This window comes from Poecilia mexicana, unplaced genomic scaffold (genome assembly GCF_051168715.1).
Source record: "Poecilia mexicana isolate PSO_F unplaced genomic scaffold, ASM5116871v1 scaffold_7, whole genome shotgun sequence".
Lineage (NCBI taxonomy): Eukaryota > Metazoa > Chordata > Actinopteri > Cyprinodontiformes > Poeciliidae > Poecilia > Poecilia mexicana.
The window spans coordinates 25,620,660-25,637,948 of record NW_028263376.1 but is presented as its reverse complement, the minus strand read 5'-3'; the positions used below and the strand labels follow the sequence as shown (position 1 = coordinate 25,637,948).

Genomic DNA, 17,289 nt, shown 5'->3' with positions numbered 1-17,289 from the left:
GCGCACGTCATCTCATTACTCTAAGCGTTTACATTCATGGGAGCACTGTACTGAGAAGTGATTTATATAATAAGCTCAGCAGATGTGCAGATCCACCAGGTGTTTGCTAATTGCTGCTGCTAGTTTGAAGGAGCTAAGTGTGCTGGAGGTGGAGGAGATGCCCTGTACTCCTGGACCAGCGCTTCTTTGTGCGTTTGTGAAAATCGTGATTCCACTGTACTCTAAAATGCATAATCCAACCCTAGTAGAACATCTTTCAGCACACTGTTAAAAAATTCCTTGCATCCATTAAGCCATCCTCATCCTAAACCAGACATCAACAAATCTTACTCTAAAGAAATATGTTTCCCCTCGGTTTCAACCAAATAAAATTTATCCAAATAATGCCCCACTTTTATTTTTTTGATGTCTGAAACTGGTATATATACTTTTTATTCCACTTTATAATTGTGTATTAAAGTATAGTGGTCTATTACATGGAATCCAAATATAATGCTGTGAATGTGTACAATAAAATTGAAATGTTTGTCAATGAGATTGCAACAAGTGCCTATGCATCTCTAGGGTAGTTTTTTTTTGTTACAACATAATCAATGTTTGCACTGCATTTTTGTTTTACTGCATTAAATGTGTATATCTTTAATAACTATATAACTTACGCAACAGACTATATCTTTGTTGTAATGGACACTTTTTTTATCTTGTTTTTGAAACTGCAAATCCGTTGGCATTCTAAAATAATCTTTACAAGCCTTCTACTACTACTATGTTAAAATTCCTTTGGCATCAACGCTACATTTCTCACCAGAGAAGATTGTGGAACCAGTACCAACTGGAGTTGTAAATTGTCTTTAACAGGATTTGTGTTTTTAATTTGCAGGATAAATTGGGGATTTTTTTGTAGCTGTTTTGGTTCTTGTAAACTACACTGTTTCCCATGAGGGTCTTCTTTTTTTTTTTAGCTGAACAACATCATAACAGCTGAAGGTATTAATAATTCCACTATGGGTCTTCTGTCTGTACTTTCTCCATTATATAAACAATTCATATTGGTAAACTAAACCTTTTAGTATGTTGAAGGAAAATCTAGACTCAGCACCGTGCCTGCTGGTAAAAGCTGGTAATTTAGCTGTGCTGTCAGACTGAGGTTACAGAGGGGTGTTGAATGTGGTCAGTGGATTACTGTGTGTTCCTGTCGAGGCTAAAATGAATCATCTGTGGACAGTTTGCTGTTTACCTTGGAGGAGCGCATCAGGACCTGAGTGTTTCAGTGTTTAGTGTGAAGTTGTCCACGGTGCCATTTGGACTGTGTCTATCGCCTCTGTCCCAACAGCTGCGCCCGATGTGTGAAAATCATCATGCTCTCCGTTAGCACAAATGAATCCATGAGTCTCATTGTCATGTAGACTGACCTAAACCAGCAATGTCGAAGCACCTCTGGGTAGATTTACTGCTCATCTGTGTGGTTTCTTCGAAAAGAAAAGGGAGTTCGTCAGCATGTTCCACCTCGCAGTGAAAATCCCGTGTTGGTTCCACTTTGAGCTGGGTGCAAAGGGCAAGTGTGACGACTCGCACACTCCACAGTTCATGAACAGTATGTAAGCAGAGAATGTAAAGATTCCCGTATTGTTCTCTCCTCGGAGTCCATATTTGTTTTAATATGTGGCTGCTAGTGGAGCCTGGCCAAACATGGTTGTCTCTGACTTGACCCCTCTATCAACTCTTTTTCCCGTGCACACCGTCCTCACCATCTTCTAAATCAGTTAATTAAAAATGTTTTAAGATGAGACTTTTTCCTCATTTTTTTAAGCTTTCTATACTAGGATTTCTTTCTTTTTTAGGCTGTATAGTAAACATGAGAATTGCTTCTTTCTGCTCAGAGTCTGCAGACAGTTTTGAGAAAGAGAGGAGACAAGGAGGAGCGAGGCGTGTCTGTGCTTTCTGGTATAATGATGGAGTACCTTTATTAGCATAGTGAGAGTTTATTTTTCAACCTGTCCACCTCCCAGATTTTCCTTCCGTCCTCTTTCTTTCTCCTCATTCACACAATGAACTTCTAATACCAAGCACATGTATTTTTAGAAAAAGGATCTATTCGACAAAAGCTTTTTTTTTTTTTTTCCTTTGGAATTACATCATATTTTGTTTTGTTTTCTTTCTTTTATTGCCTCAAAGCTGGTAGAAGCTTGGGACCTAAACTGAAGAGTAAATGAGCAAAAATCCAATAATGCAAGTTCTGAGAATATGCATTGTGATCATTTGTGTGAGCAGCACAATTTATTCAGGGGAAACCCAAGAATTGTCGCATGACCTGAATGCAATCCTGGAAATAAAGTCTGACGCACCTGAAATAGAAATGGCTACCAGTCGTTCATCAGGGACCGATTCAGGAGAGAGGGTTTCGGATCAGCTTATCACTGGTAAGATAATTAAACATTCCTGTTTATATCTGCCTGTTTTCCACAATTAAATGTTCAATAACCTAACAAATCTGGAGCTAATATCTAAGTTTGTTTCTACAGGCATGTTCTTGTATGCACTTGAAATCAAATATTAAATGGCAGAGGGATTTTTGAGAATTTTAAAAAAATTTTCTTCAAATTCAGACGTACATACATTCAGTCCTGTTTCTTTAAACGATGCGGGAAAAGTCAGTTGGTTATGGCTGTGTGAGATTCTGAGATGTTAAAGGACAACATTGGAGACATGGTCTCCATAATGTAAAAAAGGGTACACAATACCCCTGAATATTTGTGCATAAGAGAAAAACAAAAATGCGATCTACAAGAGTATATAACATTTTTGCATATAATAAAAGATGCGCAAATAGTAGCAGGAATGTAAACCACTTATTGAGTTTGAGTTTGTTGAGAGTAGTGATGATTATAAGACAGAATATTAGGTGGATTATAGAAGCATCATTTCAACATGAACCGGGAAGTTTAACAAATGAACAATAAACCTAAAGATACCACGTGACTTACCAGACAGTAAAAACAATTATCTGGCTTGACTATCTCTAAGTCCTGACTTTATGCCTATCAGAAATTGCACACAGAGCTGAAGAGATGTAACTAAGCAAGATGGCCGCCAAACCTGACTAATTAAACCAGTTCTGTCAGGAGGAAGAAGCCTAAATTCCTGCAAGCTCTTCTGACAAGCTTGTGGAACAGAGTTCCACAAGTAGTAGTAGAATGTTTGATTCGAGTCTTTCAAAAAAGAAAAAAAAAATCAAAAAAATCTATCTATAGCTAACAAAATATACATAAACATATGAATCTGAAAAAAACAACCTCATTCAGTATTCTAGTATATAGCAAAGAGAAAAAAAGTTAATCTTAACTGACCTAAACCAGAAACAATTTGGTCAGACTTGATGTCAAGCAGGGAGGGGGTGAAATGATTGTGTCTTTTTGATACAGTGGATGTAAATATTTGATTTCACTTGCGTTTCACTGACTATTTAACTGAACTGTAATGACTGAAGGAACAGAAGTGCAGCCCCAGCTGGAATCGGAAAGAAAGACGGATCAGAGGAAAGCTGATCGTAAAACGCTAGAGGTTGTCAGAGGGAGGAGAAGTGCTTGGGGCAGGAGAAGACACGCTGCTACGGTAGAGGCCGCTGCGTATCGAATAGTAAATATATTCACACATTTTTCTGCATCGTTTCCAACTAATTAAGCCAGTTCTGTCATCTGAAGTCAATATTTCTGTTACTTTACTCTTGAGTTAATGATGTCACTGGTTTCCTGCTGCGTTCTGCAGGCCGGATTAAGGCAACCTCTGAAAGGCTGGAGACAGAGTGCCAAGGGAGAGATGGAAACCAGCCTCCTTATGGCGACACTGAAGGAACTTCATGCAGAAAAGAAACGACTGATGGATAATGGAAAAACACACGAGGAAGAGGAGGAGGAGGAAGAAGAAGAGGACAGTGATGAGGAGGAGGAAGATGATGATGATGATGATGACGATGATGATGACGACGACGATGAAGAAGAGGTTTAATTTTATTCAAAATCCTGCTGTTGTACACATTATTTTCTAGTCTGCAGTATGTAAAGAAGTTTTTCTATTTCACTTCAGGAGGAAGAGGAAGAAGAGGAGGAGGAGGAGGAAGCAGAGGAAGAGGAGGAGGCTACAGAACCTCCTACTAATCAAACAGAAACACAGGACAACTCTACTGGACCTCCAGCTGAATGCCAGACTGCAGACGCAGAGATGAGCTGCAGGGCTGTCGGGATGACTCACCTGCCAGTTTTCCAGAACCTGGAAGTGACAAAGCTTGACTTGGGAGGTGTGTGTGACAGGACCACTGACAGAACAAATAACAAGCTTGTTTAAGCCCAATGAAATAATACAAAATATTTTAAAAAAGACCATTCTATTTTATTAAAAGTTGGTGTTATCCATACATTTTTTTTCTTTTTTGAAATTCCAGTCTGAAGTATATATACATTTATTACTTACATTAATGTCAGATTAAATTAGGGCTTTGACTGTAACCGTTCTTTATCTGGAATGATCTGATGTTGAAAAATACAACTTCAGTGATTTTTATTATTTATGTGAATCCACATAGATTCAAAATTATACATGACGACCTAAATATATATACATAGCCTCACTAATACTTTATAAACATTCCTTAGAAAGCGATGTTTCTTTTTTAACAGTTTTCAAGGATCAGACATAGTTGAGCTGGGTATTTGGAGTGGTGGTCTCCCGGCATGATGTCAAAAAATGTCCATGTGGTTGTAAATGGCGGAAATTTTATCCCAGCACTTTGTGTGATGCAGCAGTTGTTCCCCCGGAGCAAAAACAGCCCTTCAGTGTGACGCTGCTATCAAAATCGTGCACAACCCACCATTATTTGGCGCCATATTCTTAAGTGTGAAAGCCTCTCCGAGCTTCTCCATGACTCTCCAAACATGCTTTTTGGCATAAGTCCTTCCCCCTTTTTTTGTTGTCCTTCATGGACAACAAAACAATTCTGTTGTAGACATGTTTAGTTTCGCAAAACCCTCTTAAGTTCATGGTTATGTAACAGTTACTTCACTGCAGACAGAGACACTGATCTGCCAACAGTTTCCAGTTTATGAAAGGCTTGAACCGTGGATGTTCAAGCCTTAGCCACACAAAAAGTCTTCAATCAGAAGTACAACTTACTATGGGACTTTTAACCTAATATTAGTTGGAATGTAAGTATATTGCAGTAGGCAATACATTTAAACTTTTGAATCCATTTCCTGTTTTTAAAAAAATCATTGAAACTGTACATTAATTTAGCCTTCAAAATTCACACATCTTTAAACATGACATTCATGTTCATGATATGTGTTTGGAAACTTCTGACCACAACTACACATACAGGGTTAAGGACACAACTGTCTTTATTGTCCCACAGTGGATGAACCCTGTGGGACAATAAAATAAAAATAAAGAAAAACCAGGAATGATGTATGCAAGAGGTAGATGGCAAGAAATTAAGACGAGATGCCAAAATATGTAATTAAGAGCTTAAAACGTGTATTAATATTTTTTTTCTATTGTCACAATAACCAGTTTTTTGCTTATATGATTTTTTTATTATCAGAAGCAATATTTGAAATGCTAATTGCACTACATATTATTTTCTGTTCCAAGAAAACAACATCAGAATCATCACTCCGCAAAGTTTGTTTGGGTTGCGAAACCTGCATGAACTGGATCTGAGCCAGAACCAACTGGACGACGAGTCGTTTAGCCAGAACTGCCTGCTGGTGAGTATGGCTGCTTTCTTGAAACTGGCAGGGAAAGATCCATCAACTCCTTCTGCAGCCAGAAAATTATAAATATTTTAAAATAAAAAAAGTCAGTGCTCCAAACACTTGCATAAAGTATTGCATCAATGCAGTCCAGGTTATTTCAGTGGCTGCCTTAATAAACGGCATTGTTGGAGGAATGTGAGGCCTATCAATCACTGTGATAGCATTGTCATTAAATAAAGCCATAAAGCCATAAAGCCTGTCAGCAGAGGGAACCATAAGGGGCTCCAAAGTTTCCTGGTAGACGTCTGCACTGAATTTGAACTTGATAAGACGGAGTGGACCAACACCAGCGGATGACATGGCTCCCCCAAATCATCTCTGACTGCAGAAACTTTCCAACTTGGATCATATAACTTTTCTCTCTTCCCCAAGACTCTGCGACCTTGACTTCTAACTTAAAGGAAAAAAAAAAAAGAAAAAAAAAAAACTTTAGACCACTCACCCAATCTTTTTTCTTCCTTGTCCAAATGAAACACTTTCTCTTGAGGCTTAAAATAAAGAATGCAAATGGGTTTTGACTATGCCCTGGATCTATTTGTGATGGTTTTTTACTCTATTTACATGCCCTTTGGATCTCTCTCAAACACTTGAATGGGCTTTGTTCCTAAACCTTATCAAGGCTGCCATTGTCGCTGATGCTTCTGAACCTTTTCTTACCGCACTTTTTCCTTCCGCTTAGCTTTTCACTGATATACAACATGAAAACCACCTCCTTCTAGCGCAAAAAAAAAAAAAAAAAAAAACCTTTTATGGAAAACTTGTATTTTCTTCCCCCCAAAATTTTCTGTGCTGTGAAATTTACTTTCGTAATTTCAATTTGCGCAATTCTACGGTTAATGGAAACGTAGCTGCTGCACAACATAGCTGACTTCCCTCTGACTTCAACAATGCCTTGTTTATCCACAAAAACTAAAAGAATCAAATAAAAATTTACGCCAAACAGAAAATCTTTATTGCAAATTTTGAACTTCATCTACAACTTTCATCTGGTTTGTAAGTCTTTAGTGGAACATGTGCACTTTTCTAATGAGCAGATCGTATGAGTCACTTTACAGCTAGGAGTCAGGATAATTGAAGTTGCATTAACAGATGCTTTCTAAGTAAAACCTTCGATTGATTCCATGCCATACTCAGATCCCAACCACACCGAGGCAACCGCTGTGTTCTGACCAATCATTACTCTTCACCACTGATACACTGAAGCCAATGCGTTGAGGAACAAAAGGAAATTATTTTTGGAAGAGTACTTTTTTTTTTTTCTCTCCTTTTTCTCCTCACCTCACCATAATGACAGAGGGCTGATGGACTGGCTAGAGGGACACTGTAAAAGAGCCTGTCCTCTGCTTTCCCTCGCATATAAACCACCGGAGCCGTTTCTACCGAGAAACCTCCCACAGCGGTTTTTACTAAAAATAAAACATGATAAAATGACATGGAAGAGATTCACAGAATAGCAATTCTTTCATTTGGTTCTTTTCTGTAAACTCAAAGCGGAATAGAAAATTATGGACTTTAAGGCAGGCTTCTATTTTGTCTTTTTTAATCACACTGGCCATTTTATCTCTTTCTGAAATCGGGTTCTCATGCAGAACTTGACCCTTTTGAGAAAACTGAATCTGGACGACAACCAGATCATCAGAATTCCAGCGCTGCCAGCATCTCTAGAGGAGCTCAAGATTAATAAGAACAAACTGACTGTTCTCACGGATCACTGCTTCCAAGGTACAACCGGCATATGCTGTAGAAGGAAAAACACAAGACAAAAACTTTATTAAAATAAAAAAACAGAAAAAAAAAACAAAATTTTTACAATTTCTTTTTAGGTGTGAAAAACTTGTTGAAGCTGGAGCTAAGGATGAACACCCTTTATGAAGGCAGTGTGTCGCCTGCAGCTTTTCGACCTCTGCAGAAGCTTCTGGAGCTGCAGCTGGACAACAACCGCTTCCGGTCCCTCCCTCTGGGCCTTCCTTCGTCTCTTCAGGTGTGCTCCTATGCATTTGTCGGAACCTACGGGCATATTCCCTAAAGCGAGGTGACAAGTGTTCATTTTGTTAAGTTACAACCACAAACTTCTCAGTATAATGCTATGATTTCACAAACCAACACAAAGTCGTGCACATTTGGGAAGTCGAAGGAAAAGGATCCATGGTTTTCAAATGTTTTTCAGAAATAAAGATCTGAATAGCATTTGTAGTCAGCCAAGTTTCTACTGACACCACTAAATTATAAATAAAATTATAATTTACAAAGAAGCTCACTTGTTTAGGTCAGGTATATAATCTTTAAGCAGAGCGAGGTTCTAAAGCAATGTCCCAAAGTTGATCATCATCTCTCTAGGTGCTGAAAATGAATGGAAACCTGATTGAAGAGGTGGCCGCTGAGGCCTTAAGGGACTGCATTCATCTGAAAGTGCTGGATCTGAGACACAACTATATCCACGATCAAAGCATCAATAGCAACACTTGGACCCGTCTTAGGTACGTATCATTTGTGTAGTTCCTTAATTTGCCACAAGAGGGCGAACTGCCCTTTGGAAGCTCTGACCAGTTTTAGTTAAATATAAGAAGGTCTGAAGTAACCCAAGAGAAGTAAAGTTGTTTTTTTTTTTTTTTTATTTTTACCTACCAGCAATAGTATACTATTGTCATAATCAATACCTCAGGCTGGTATTATTCTCAATTACAAACTTTTTTTTTTTAATGGTATTACAGTAATTATTTTCAGCACACAAAGTTCTTTTTTCTTTCCTTTCCCTCACTTTCTCTCATGCAGTCATATTTACATATTCTACAAGTCATGGCAGCCGACTTTGTGTACTTAGAAGAGCAGGGGTGTGATTTAGGCCTCGAGGGTAACTGTGTGCCTGCGTGTGTGCGTTTGTTTAAATATAGTGAATTCCGGAGGGTTAGTCTTTTTCTCCCTTGGATCCTTGTGAACCACAATGCAAGTTCAAGTAACGCAGAGGAACAGAGAATGAAGAAGGGAGTGCAGGAGAGGCAGCTGAAAAGGGATTGCGCAAGTTATGCACAGAGCAAAGTGGTAGAGAGGGGGATGAAATCAAAGACTTAGAGATTTTCTTATCAAAACGAAAGCAGTGAAATCCAAAGGCAATATAAATAAAATGCCCTTAATGCCCTAAATAATAAATATTTTAGATACGAGTACTAGTGTATTTAATAATGCCTGACATTTGCTCTCACTGTTGATAAATGTGTTAACTGTCCTATTGGTAATTGTAAATGCTCTATTTTAAAAGACTTCTACAACTTTCTATAGCTTTGCATAGGTACCAGATTGTGAAATATTTAACCGTACCGTCTCCAGGATCTAGTTAATTTTAAGACAATAATGCTGAGTCTGCAAGAAAGCTCATTCCTTGTGGGGTTCTTTTTCTTGTTGTTGTCCAAAACAGTCAGATGGAAAAAAAAACAAAAAACAGGAGAAATTAAAAATAAATACTTTAATGCAATGTGCTGGCTCTAGTTAGTGGAGTGCCTCTGGTCACTGTGTAGCAGTCAATGTGTTTATTACATCCTGCTGGGGCTTAAACTAGAGTGTACAGGAAGTTACAGGGAGTTTGGGACTGGAAGTAAAATCTGGGATCTGTCTTTGGAAGACTGGGGGCCATGCTTTAATCTTACATCATTATCTGCCTCCCTAATACTGTGTAGCTGGAAAATATTAGGATAAATACGCAGTGCAAAGATGACTTAAATCCCCAAAGTCATAAACATAATGAGGACACATTTGTTTAGTATTCAGAAAAAGAGAAGAAGTATTTTTATTTTTTTTTTACCAACATATAAACACTGAAGTCCAACTTTGGCAAGCAGAAAACAATTTGCTTCTTAACTATGAAGGTAGCTTGACTTAAGTCGATATTATCAGTGAATCTTAGCAGTTCACTACAACCCAAAGTGAATAACCACACATCAAATCTTTCAATGTAATTAACAGCAAAAAACCGAAAATAAGACGCTACACAAGGAGTTTGTAAAAAAAACAAACAAAAATAACAATAATAATAATAATTGTACTTCATGGTTCAAAAGCTTTAGCTTTAGGTTATTCATAGCAGAATAAGCTAAAGTAATTGTCTCAAATGGCTGTGGAGAATTATTGAAGGTTATTGAAGGTTGTAGAAGTTAGTTGTCTCTTTAGTTGCTGCCACAGCATCACTATCTCTGTGAACTCGAGAAATTTGGCTACTGCAACGGCTTGATTCATTTGTTTTTCAGCCGCCCTCCTCTGGATTTTCTGTTTTTTAGCCTCCCAGTCCCCATTTTTAGCTTCAGGCTTTATCTTCAGGTCTCAGATGTACAGGTATACAGAAGTCTTTATGACTATGTCAACACATTTTTTACCACCATCTTTGTATTGCTTGTGCTGATATCTTATTGATTTTTCATTATCTTGTTGATTTTCAGAAAATGGGCTTTACATAATGACCAATCATTTACATCTTTGTTGTGTTCTTTTAAAGTTCATCACTACACAAGTCATGGATCTGCGTCTGTTCACAAACGTATGCTGTGCTGCTCACTCGTTAAGAGACATGAAGCGTTTTCCCCGGAATCCGACCAAACGGTCCGTAACTGCGCTCCGTCTTTTATCACTTTAACATTTAAAAATGAACTTTACGTTGTAACTTTTGGTTTATTTAAATTGCTTATTGAGCGTTGCACAACGTGACCTTGGCCTGAACTTGCAGGAAGCTCTTAATCCAGGAAAACTGGCAGCTGCTTTGAAGGGTTTCTTCTTGTGAATAATCTTCCTTGCTGCATAATTATGGTGTAATATAATTATACATTGAATAAACAAAATTATTATAGCTATTCTATGATTAATAGACAGAAAATGTAACCTCTCTAAGATCTTTGCTGGTGCTCTTCTTGTTGGCATAGTGGAGGAAAGGAGTTTGCTCAACCCTGACTCCTTTTTTTTTGCTCACATTAAAACCTTTACATATATTTTTGGAGTGATGGTTATTCCCATTTTCCATTTAAAAAAAAAAAATATTTTTAAGCAAACTGTTCTCAGACCAAATAAATTATAAAACCTCAGATGATAAAGATCATTAGCTCATCATAACTCGACTTCTATTTACGTTAAATTCCTATGGAAATACAAAATTTGCTCCTAGTTTTTCACTGGTTGGGCTCAATCATGATTTTCTGCAAAGCGTGTATCGACACTCCATTTTAATATTTTGTTACTATGAAAATATTTTAATTGTATTCTGGTAAGTGAAGCTACAGCACAAGTGCTAACGAGAACGAACATGTTTTTGGCAACCTATCGTACGCTGTAGTGAAACTTCCCCCCCTCATTTATCCTCATTTCAATAAGCTGTTTCATTTCAAACCCGTATTTACAAGGAATTAATTTGTTATTGCTTTCATACTGTGTGTTTATTTAAATATGACATCTTAACACCATTCCAGCCGCGTTAACCTCTGTGCCCTCTTTTGTATTCTTGGTATTCTTGTTACGTAACTGGTTGTGCAGTGGCTTAGCATTAATTCTGCAGCAGTAGCAATCTGAAGCGGCGCAACAAAAAGCCGTCCTCCTCATTCTCCCAGCTGTTAAACAAGCAAACAAGCAAAAAAAAAAAAAAAAAAAAAGAAAAACACAACGCCTGTTTATCTGCTCCTGGTTCTTGATCAAGATGTCAGTCATCGTTTCTCTTTGCTTGCATCGCTGCTTCCAGCCAACACATTTGACTCACCACTTCACATGTAAAAAGAATGGAGCACTACTTTCGCTGATTGCTCTTACATAAAGCCCCCTCCTCACAAACACTTCAAATGGTTGCATTTTTGAATGATCCCCCATAAAGCATATTTATTAGTGTTTTTTTTTGTTTTTGTTTTTGTTTTTTTGTGATAAGCCGCTTACAAAACAGTGCTTTGTTGTGTTTTGTTTTGTGCGTGAACATGTGGCTGTTTTGAATTTCTGACTTTTATTAATATAGTGGTGTTGGCAGGCAGACAGCTGTGGGAGAGCTGTGTTGATTTCCAAACACTACAGTCAGTGAGTACATGGCAATATTGGGTTAGCGATCATCAAACCAGAAGTGTGTGCATGCGTGTGTGTGTGTGTGTGCGTGTGTGTGTGTGTGTGTGTGGTGCCATGTTGAGTCTTAGCCTGAATACGCTCGTCCCAAAATCTCTTTTTGTCTTTGGTCCCGCACAAATTGGTTTCATAATGAGCTTATGTAAGCAGGAACACAAGCAGAATTGTGCACATCATTGCACACTGCACACCCCGCCTATGATAAAACCACACTGACATCAAATGAGAGGGATTTAATTAAATGAGCGTCAGTTCACGTAAGGGATTCATCTGCATTTTGAACTGTAGCTTTTTTTTTTTTTTTTTTTTTTTTACCGAACGTTGTCAAATACAAAATGCTCGGAGCAAAAGAAGTGCAGCTACAGTAAATCAAATTAAGTTTCAGCTGTAATCAAATCCAAATATTCGTCGACATGTTCTGCAGAGATTTGACACATTTTTCAAAACACTTCCAGAAATCAGTTCGGGTTAATACATTCGGATTTGCACGGACGTGCACATGTTGCTTTAATAAAGCCAAAGTCCTGCCTTGCAATTCTTCATCCATCAGTGTGTTTTCAAGTCCGCACTTAGTCTTTTTTTTTTTTTTTCTTACCTGGCACAGCCGCTCTGGATGATTTAACTTTACCCTGCTTGGCTGCCAGTGTTCTGCAACTGCCATGTGTGACGCTGACACAGATGGAGATGTGTGCATTTTTAAGTACTGTTTACCGTGCTTTTTCTTTTTTCTTTTTGAGGTTATACTTGGTCATGGTTTGCCTAAACGCATGGACACCCGGACTTGTAAAGACAAAAACACTCAGTTTTCTTCTGTTGCTGTGTACCTTTTTGTGGTCGCAAAAGTAACAGCGCAGAGGAGATTTCTGTGTGCGATAGTCGATCTGCTTCACGTCATTTGTTTGAATGTGCGTATGTGTTTTTGTGTGCAGATGCCTGTGGGTGGAGAGAGGGTGGGGAGCGTGGGTGGTGGAGGGTTCTACAGTTCTTCCTGAGAAGAGAGCTCTATGTCTCCGCTCATTAATCCCATGTGGAGCTCTGAGTAGTGGCGGACTGCCACTGTGCTTACTGGCAAAGATTTCGAACACAAGTCAGCAGCGCACAACTGGTCTGAACTGGTGCAGGGACAGATACGTAGGATTTCAAGAGCAGAAACAACATAGTTAGACAAGTAAGAGAGCAGAGCGAAGGTTAAACAAAGAGCCTTTTTGTTGTATGCTGGCGTGAGATAATTCCTCATATTATTCATAAGTTTCTCTGAAGGGAGCCAGCACACGTTTTTAAATCATCCTGCAAGGACCTGATTCTTCCTCTAAATTTTAGTCTGAACCTTGCAAATCATCATAAATCAGCAGAAATTGTGAGGTCTGTCATACAAAGGAAGAAGCCCAATAAACAGTGAAGCCTCCGAGTTTTGCAAGTTCAATGGATGAGAGTAAACAGAGACTTCCTCAAACTAATGACCCCACCGAGTGCCTGGATCGATGTGAGACTCCGATGACTCCCGTCTTCCCCTGATTAACTATCTTTGTTTCTCAGGTGAAATTGGGTGTGGCTTGGATTTGGACCCTGACTGGGAGCAACTGGGCCAATGTTCCCATCCTATTTAAACCTGGCAGCTCCTCACATCAACGGGCTGCTCATGCGTTCCCCTTGGCATTTAGTCCTGGTATTTTGTTTAAGTTTGTTGTTTTGGTTATATTTAATTGGGTTGTTTTGCTGGATTTAGTTAGGTCTTGTGTTGGTTAGTGCAGTGTTTCCCAACCCTGGTCCTCAAGGCACACTGCCCTGCCCAGCTGATTTCAATTGATTAATGATTAACAGTCACTTGCTGAACTACAGTCACCTGAATCAGGATTAACAAAAAAAAAACAACAGGGAGACATCTATGACATGCAGGGCAGTGCGCATTGAGGACCACAGTGTCCTGGTTTTCATCTGTTTTGATTTGGGTTGGCGTCTTATCACACTGCAGCTTTTTATCTTGGTTAAATCTCATGCTAAGTTAATAAACATTTTCATGATTTGCCTTAAAATTTGGTGTGTCTCCCTTCTTTGTCATATCTCTGTGACTTAAAAAGGGGTGACACACCTATTTGTTTTTCTTTTCTCAATGATACCCAAATCACTTGACCACATGGGCATTAGCTGGCTAACTAAGTGCTTTTGTCTATTCGTGTTGGGGAAGAACAGAAAACGAGGTCCGTCTCCTGCTGTGATTCTTGCATCAAACTCACAACAGCTGTGTGGGATCATGCAACAAAAACATGGAACTCTCAGTTCTACACATCTTTGCCTCGGAACCAAGAATCCCCCCCCTCTGTCCCTTCAGACATCTACTCTGCTTTCTGCAAACTAAAACTTATATTGTTATAATATTTGCACACCATACCATATCACTTTGTATCTGCTACCATACTCCCCAGCTCCTACCTCTGTCCAGAGTGCAGTATTAGCTTTCCTGGCCTTCTCCAATATTGCTCTGCAGTCTTAGCTTTCGGCCTCCCCTGCAATGCTCATGAGAGTCCAGTAAATGCAAAACAGGAGGACAATGATGGATTGTTGGGCATCCATTATAATGTTCAGTCCTGAGACCTGTAAAAGATTGCATACTGTCATATAAAACACCGTTCATATTGTAACTTTCAAGACAAAAATCACAGAGCGCTTCAAATAACAGAATAGCAAATTTAAGCAAAAGCAGGTTTAAAAACATATGTTTTCAGCTGACTTTTAAAGGAAGCCACTGAGTCTGCCCATCCGAGAGTCGGTGGAAGGACGTTCCAGAGCCACAGAAGAAAAGCTTCAATCTCATTTAGTATTTTTTATTGCATGGGGAAACAGTCAACAAGGCATGGTCACAGGACTTCAAAGCCCTAATGGCATGTAAAAGCTCTGAGATGCAGATTGATCTTTTTCCATGCAGCGATCGCCATGTCAACCATATCTTAATGAGCCAGGAGCCAATGACGTTGATGATCCAGTTAGAAGTCTAGCTGCAGCATCCTACACAGACTGCAACCGGTTTAGGGAGGTTTTGCAAAAAATCTAGACAAAATGAAACAAAAGCATGAACTGATATTGCCCTTTCTGGGCAAGAGCCAATAGGGCTATTTCAGGAATGAGACAAAGATCTGACATGATTTTGCAGAGAACAACCTGAATTGAAGGCTAATCCCAAGGTTTGTAACCAAAGATTTAGCCAGATAAGCAAGTATCGACTTTATCTTTACAGTTTATTTTTACACAGGATTATTTCCTCAGATCTCTAATCATCTGTTTACATTAACCTATTACAAGAAATTGTGCAATAGGTTCAGTGTGAAACTTTAAAAATGTACAACAACATAATGAATGAGGGAAATATTTTTTTTCATTAAATAGCTATGAAAGGTCATTTTGGATGCGAGTGTCAAATTGAGCATACGGCAGTGTTGTTTTCCTTGATACGGCAAACAGAATCACACGACTGCAGCTTGGATTCCTTTTTTCATTGTCCTGATTGTTTATTTCTCAGGTCTCTGGAAGACTTGGACCTGTCGCACAACCGCCTCACCTCCATCCCTGTCAATCTGCCTCGCTTCCTCCGTAAACTGATCCTGCGGCACAACAGCGTTCGTCACATCCCTGCCTTCACGTTCCGTCACATGCGTGCTGGCCTGCAGTCCCTTCATCTGTCCCACAACGAACTGAGCACCGAGGGTGTAGAGCGGCACTCCTTCGTTGGAACCTACCGCTCCATGCGCGAGCTCCTGCTTGACAACAACAGGCTGCAGGACGTCCCCAGATGCGTCAGGCAGTTCAAGAACCTGCAGGTGCTGAGACTGGAAAACAATCAGATCAGGTAGGGATGCTTTTGAAATGTTTAAAATCTTCATGTTTTCCCTGAACAACCGTGACCTAGATCTAATTTGAATCTGTGTTCTGTGGTTTTAGGCAGGTGAGGCAGTGGGCAGTGTGCCACCCTGCTAATTCTGTCTCCACCTTGGTTTCTGTCCACCTGGAATATAATCTCCTGGAGGAGGAGGCGATTCCCCCGAAAGCTTTCTCCTGTGTGACGGACACACAGGGACTGGTCCTGTACCCACAGCAAACGTACATGAACTGACACATATGCTGTGCGTAAGCACGACAAACAGCAATACAGTTCTCTCCAGCTTCTGTCATTTTTTGACATCTTTATAGTCGCCGTGGTATCAGAAAACACTTACAACTTAAATTAGCCAAGTCAGTAAATCCATTTCTAAGTAGTATATTGTAGTATTTTGGCACGCAATAAAGAAAATATGAACCTCACACAGTAGCTTGATTTCTTTACTCTTTTGGACAATAAATTTGACTGTAATTCACAGTTGCTCAAAATCACAGGGTAACTAAGTCTTTAGCCTCAAGCTTCTTTGGGAATTTTACTACTTAGAGTGTTTAAAATGTCTCTAGAGTAGTTTTGAGGTCCTTGCAAGGAGAGTCTTTAATTGAGTAGAATTAAACTAGGGGTGTGGTGTGGATGCAGACCAGCCTGAAGCAATCTGACCTTGGGTGTCCAAAAAAAAAAAAAAAAAGTCCAATGTGACCTTAAAGGGCCTCACTTAGAGGACAAATATGAACATCATATCAGTTTTCTAACTCCAGATGAGGTGAGAGCATCCAGGAAAGCAAGCAAAAAAAAAATACCATAACAAAAAGAAAACACAACAATAATGTTCAAGTGCAGACAAAATGTCAGACTGAAATCTAGTGAAGATCCTCTGGCATCAGCTTAAACAAGACAGTCATGCTTCAAAACCTATCCAAAGCAGCTGAATTAGAACAAATGAGTGTGCCAAAATTCCTCCACAGTGATCAAAGTCAAGTATAACAAATACTTCATAACAGGTTTTGCTGCCAAGAGTGGCACAAACAGTTATTAGGTTTAGAGGGCAATCCCTTTTTCACACAGGGTTATGAAGGTTTGGATTATTTTTTTCCTCCCTCGAGAATGAACACTACCATTTAAAACAATGTTTTTGTATTTACTTGTTTTGTCTTTGACTAACATTTAAACTGGTTTGATGTTCTGAAACACTTAAGTGTGACAATCATGCGCAACAAAAAAAAGGAAAAGAGGAAAGGTGCAAACACTTTTGTCCCATCGCTGTACAGCCAGGTTGGTTTAGGAAGCTTTTCTCTTACTAAATGAAATCATCGTATAAAATAGCATCCTATATTTACTCTTGCTATGGTTACCAAAATGACAAACTGAAATAAGTTGAGTGGAAACTTGAACAAGGACTGAATTGTGTTTGAAAAACCACAAATCAACCACTGTCCTAAGAAAGTCTCTAAACCTGGTGAGTGGAAAGATGTGAGTAACAGACAGTGTCACTTTTAGCACAATGGGACAAGAGCAGGAAATTAAAAGAAGGTAAAACAA

The 17,289-nt window shown here is 39.0% G+C and overlaps 1 protein-coding gene across 1 annotated transcript; it reads left to right on the top strand.

Annotated features, from left to right (window-relative positions):
• The first annotated feature begins 1,207 nt into the window (after positions 1-1,207).
• On the top strand, positions 1,208-16,175 carry LOC106931693 (extracellular matrix protein 2). The gene is made up of 10 exons (XM_015009958.2): positions 1,208-2,420; positions 3,488-3,636; positions 3,766-3,999; positions 4,084-4,294; positions 5,644-5,759; positions 7,397-7,529; positions 7,631-7,788; positions 8,145-8,284; positions 15,397-15,723; positions 15,816-16,175. The coding sequence occupies exons 1-10, from the start codon at positions 2,210-2,212 to the stop codon at positions 15,985-15,987; spliced, it is 1,851 nt and encodes a 616-aa protein (XP_014865444.2). The 5' UTR covers positions 1,208-2,209; the 3' UTR covers positions 15,988-16,175.
• The last annotated feature ends 1,114 nt before the right edge of the window (positions 16,176-17,289 follow it).

Coding starts and splice junctions, on each gene's coding strand:
- LOC106931693 (XM_015009958.2), top strand. CDS start 2,210: ATGAGCAAAAATCCAATAATGCAAGTTCTGAGAATATGCATTGTGATC. Junction 7,530..7,630: donor CACGGATCACTGCTTCCAAG/GTACAACCGGCA, acceptor ATTTCTTTTTAG/GTGTGAAAAACTTGTTGAAG. Junction 8,285..15,396: donor AACACTTGGACCCGTCTTAG/GTACGTATCATT, acceptor TTTATTTCTCAG/GTCTCTGGAAGACTTGGACC.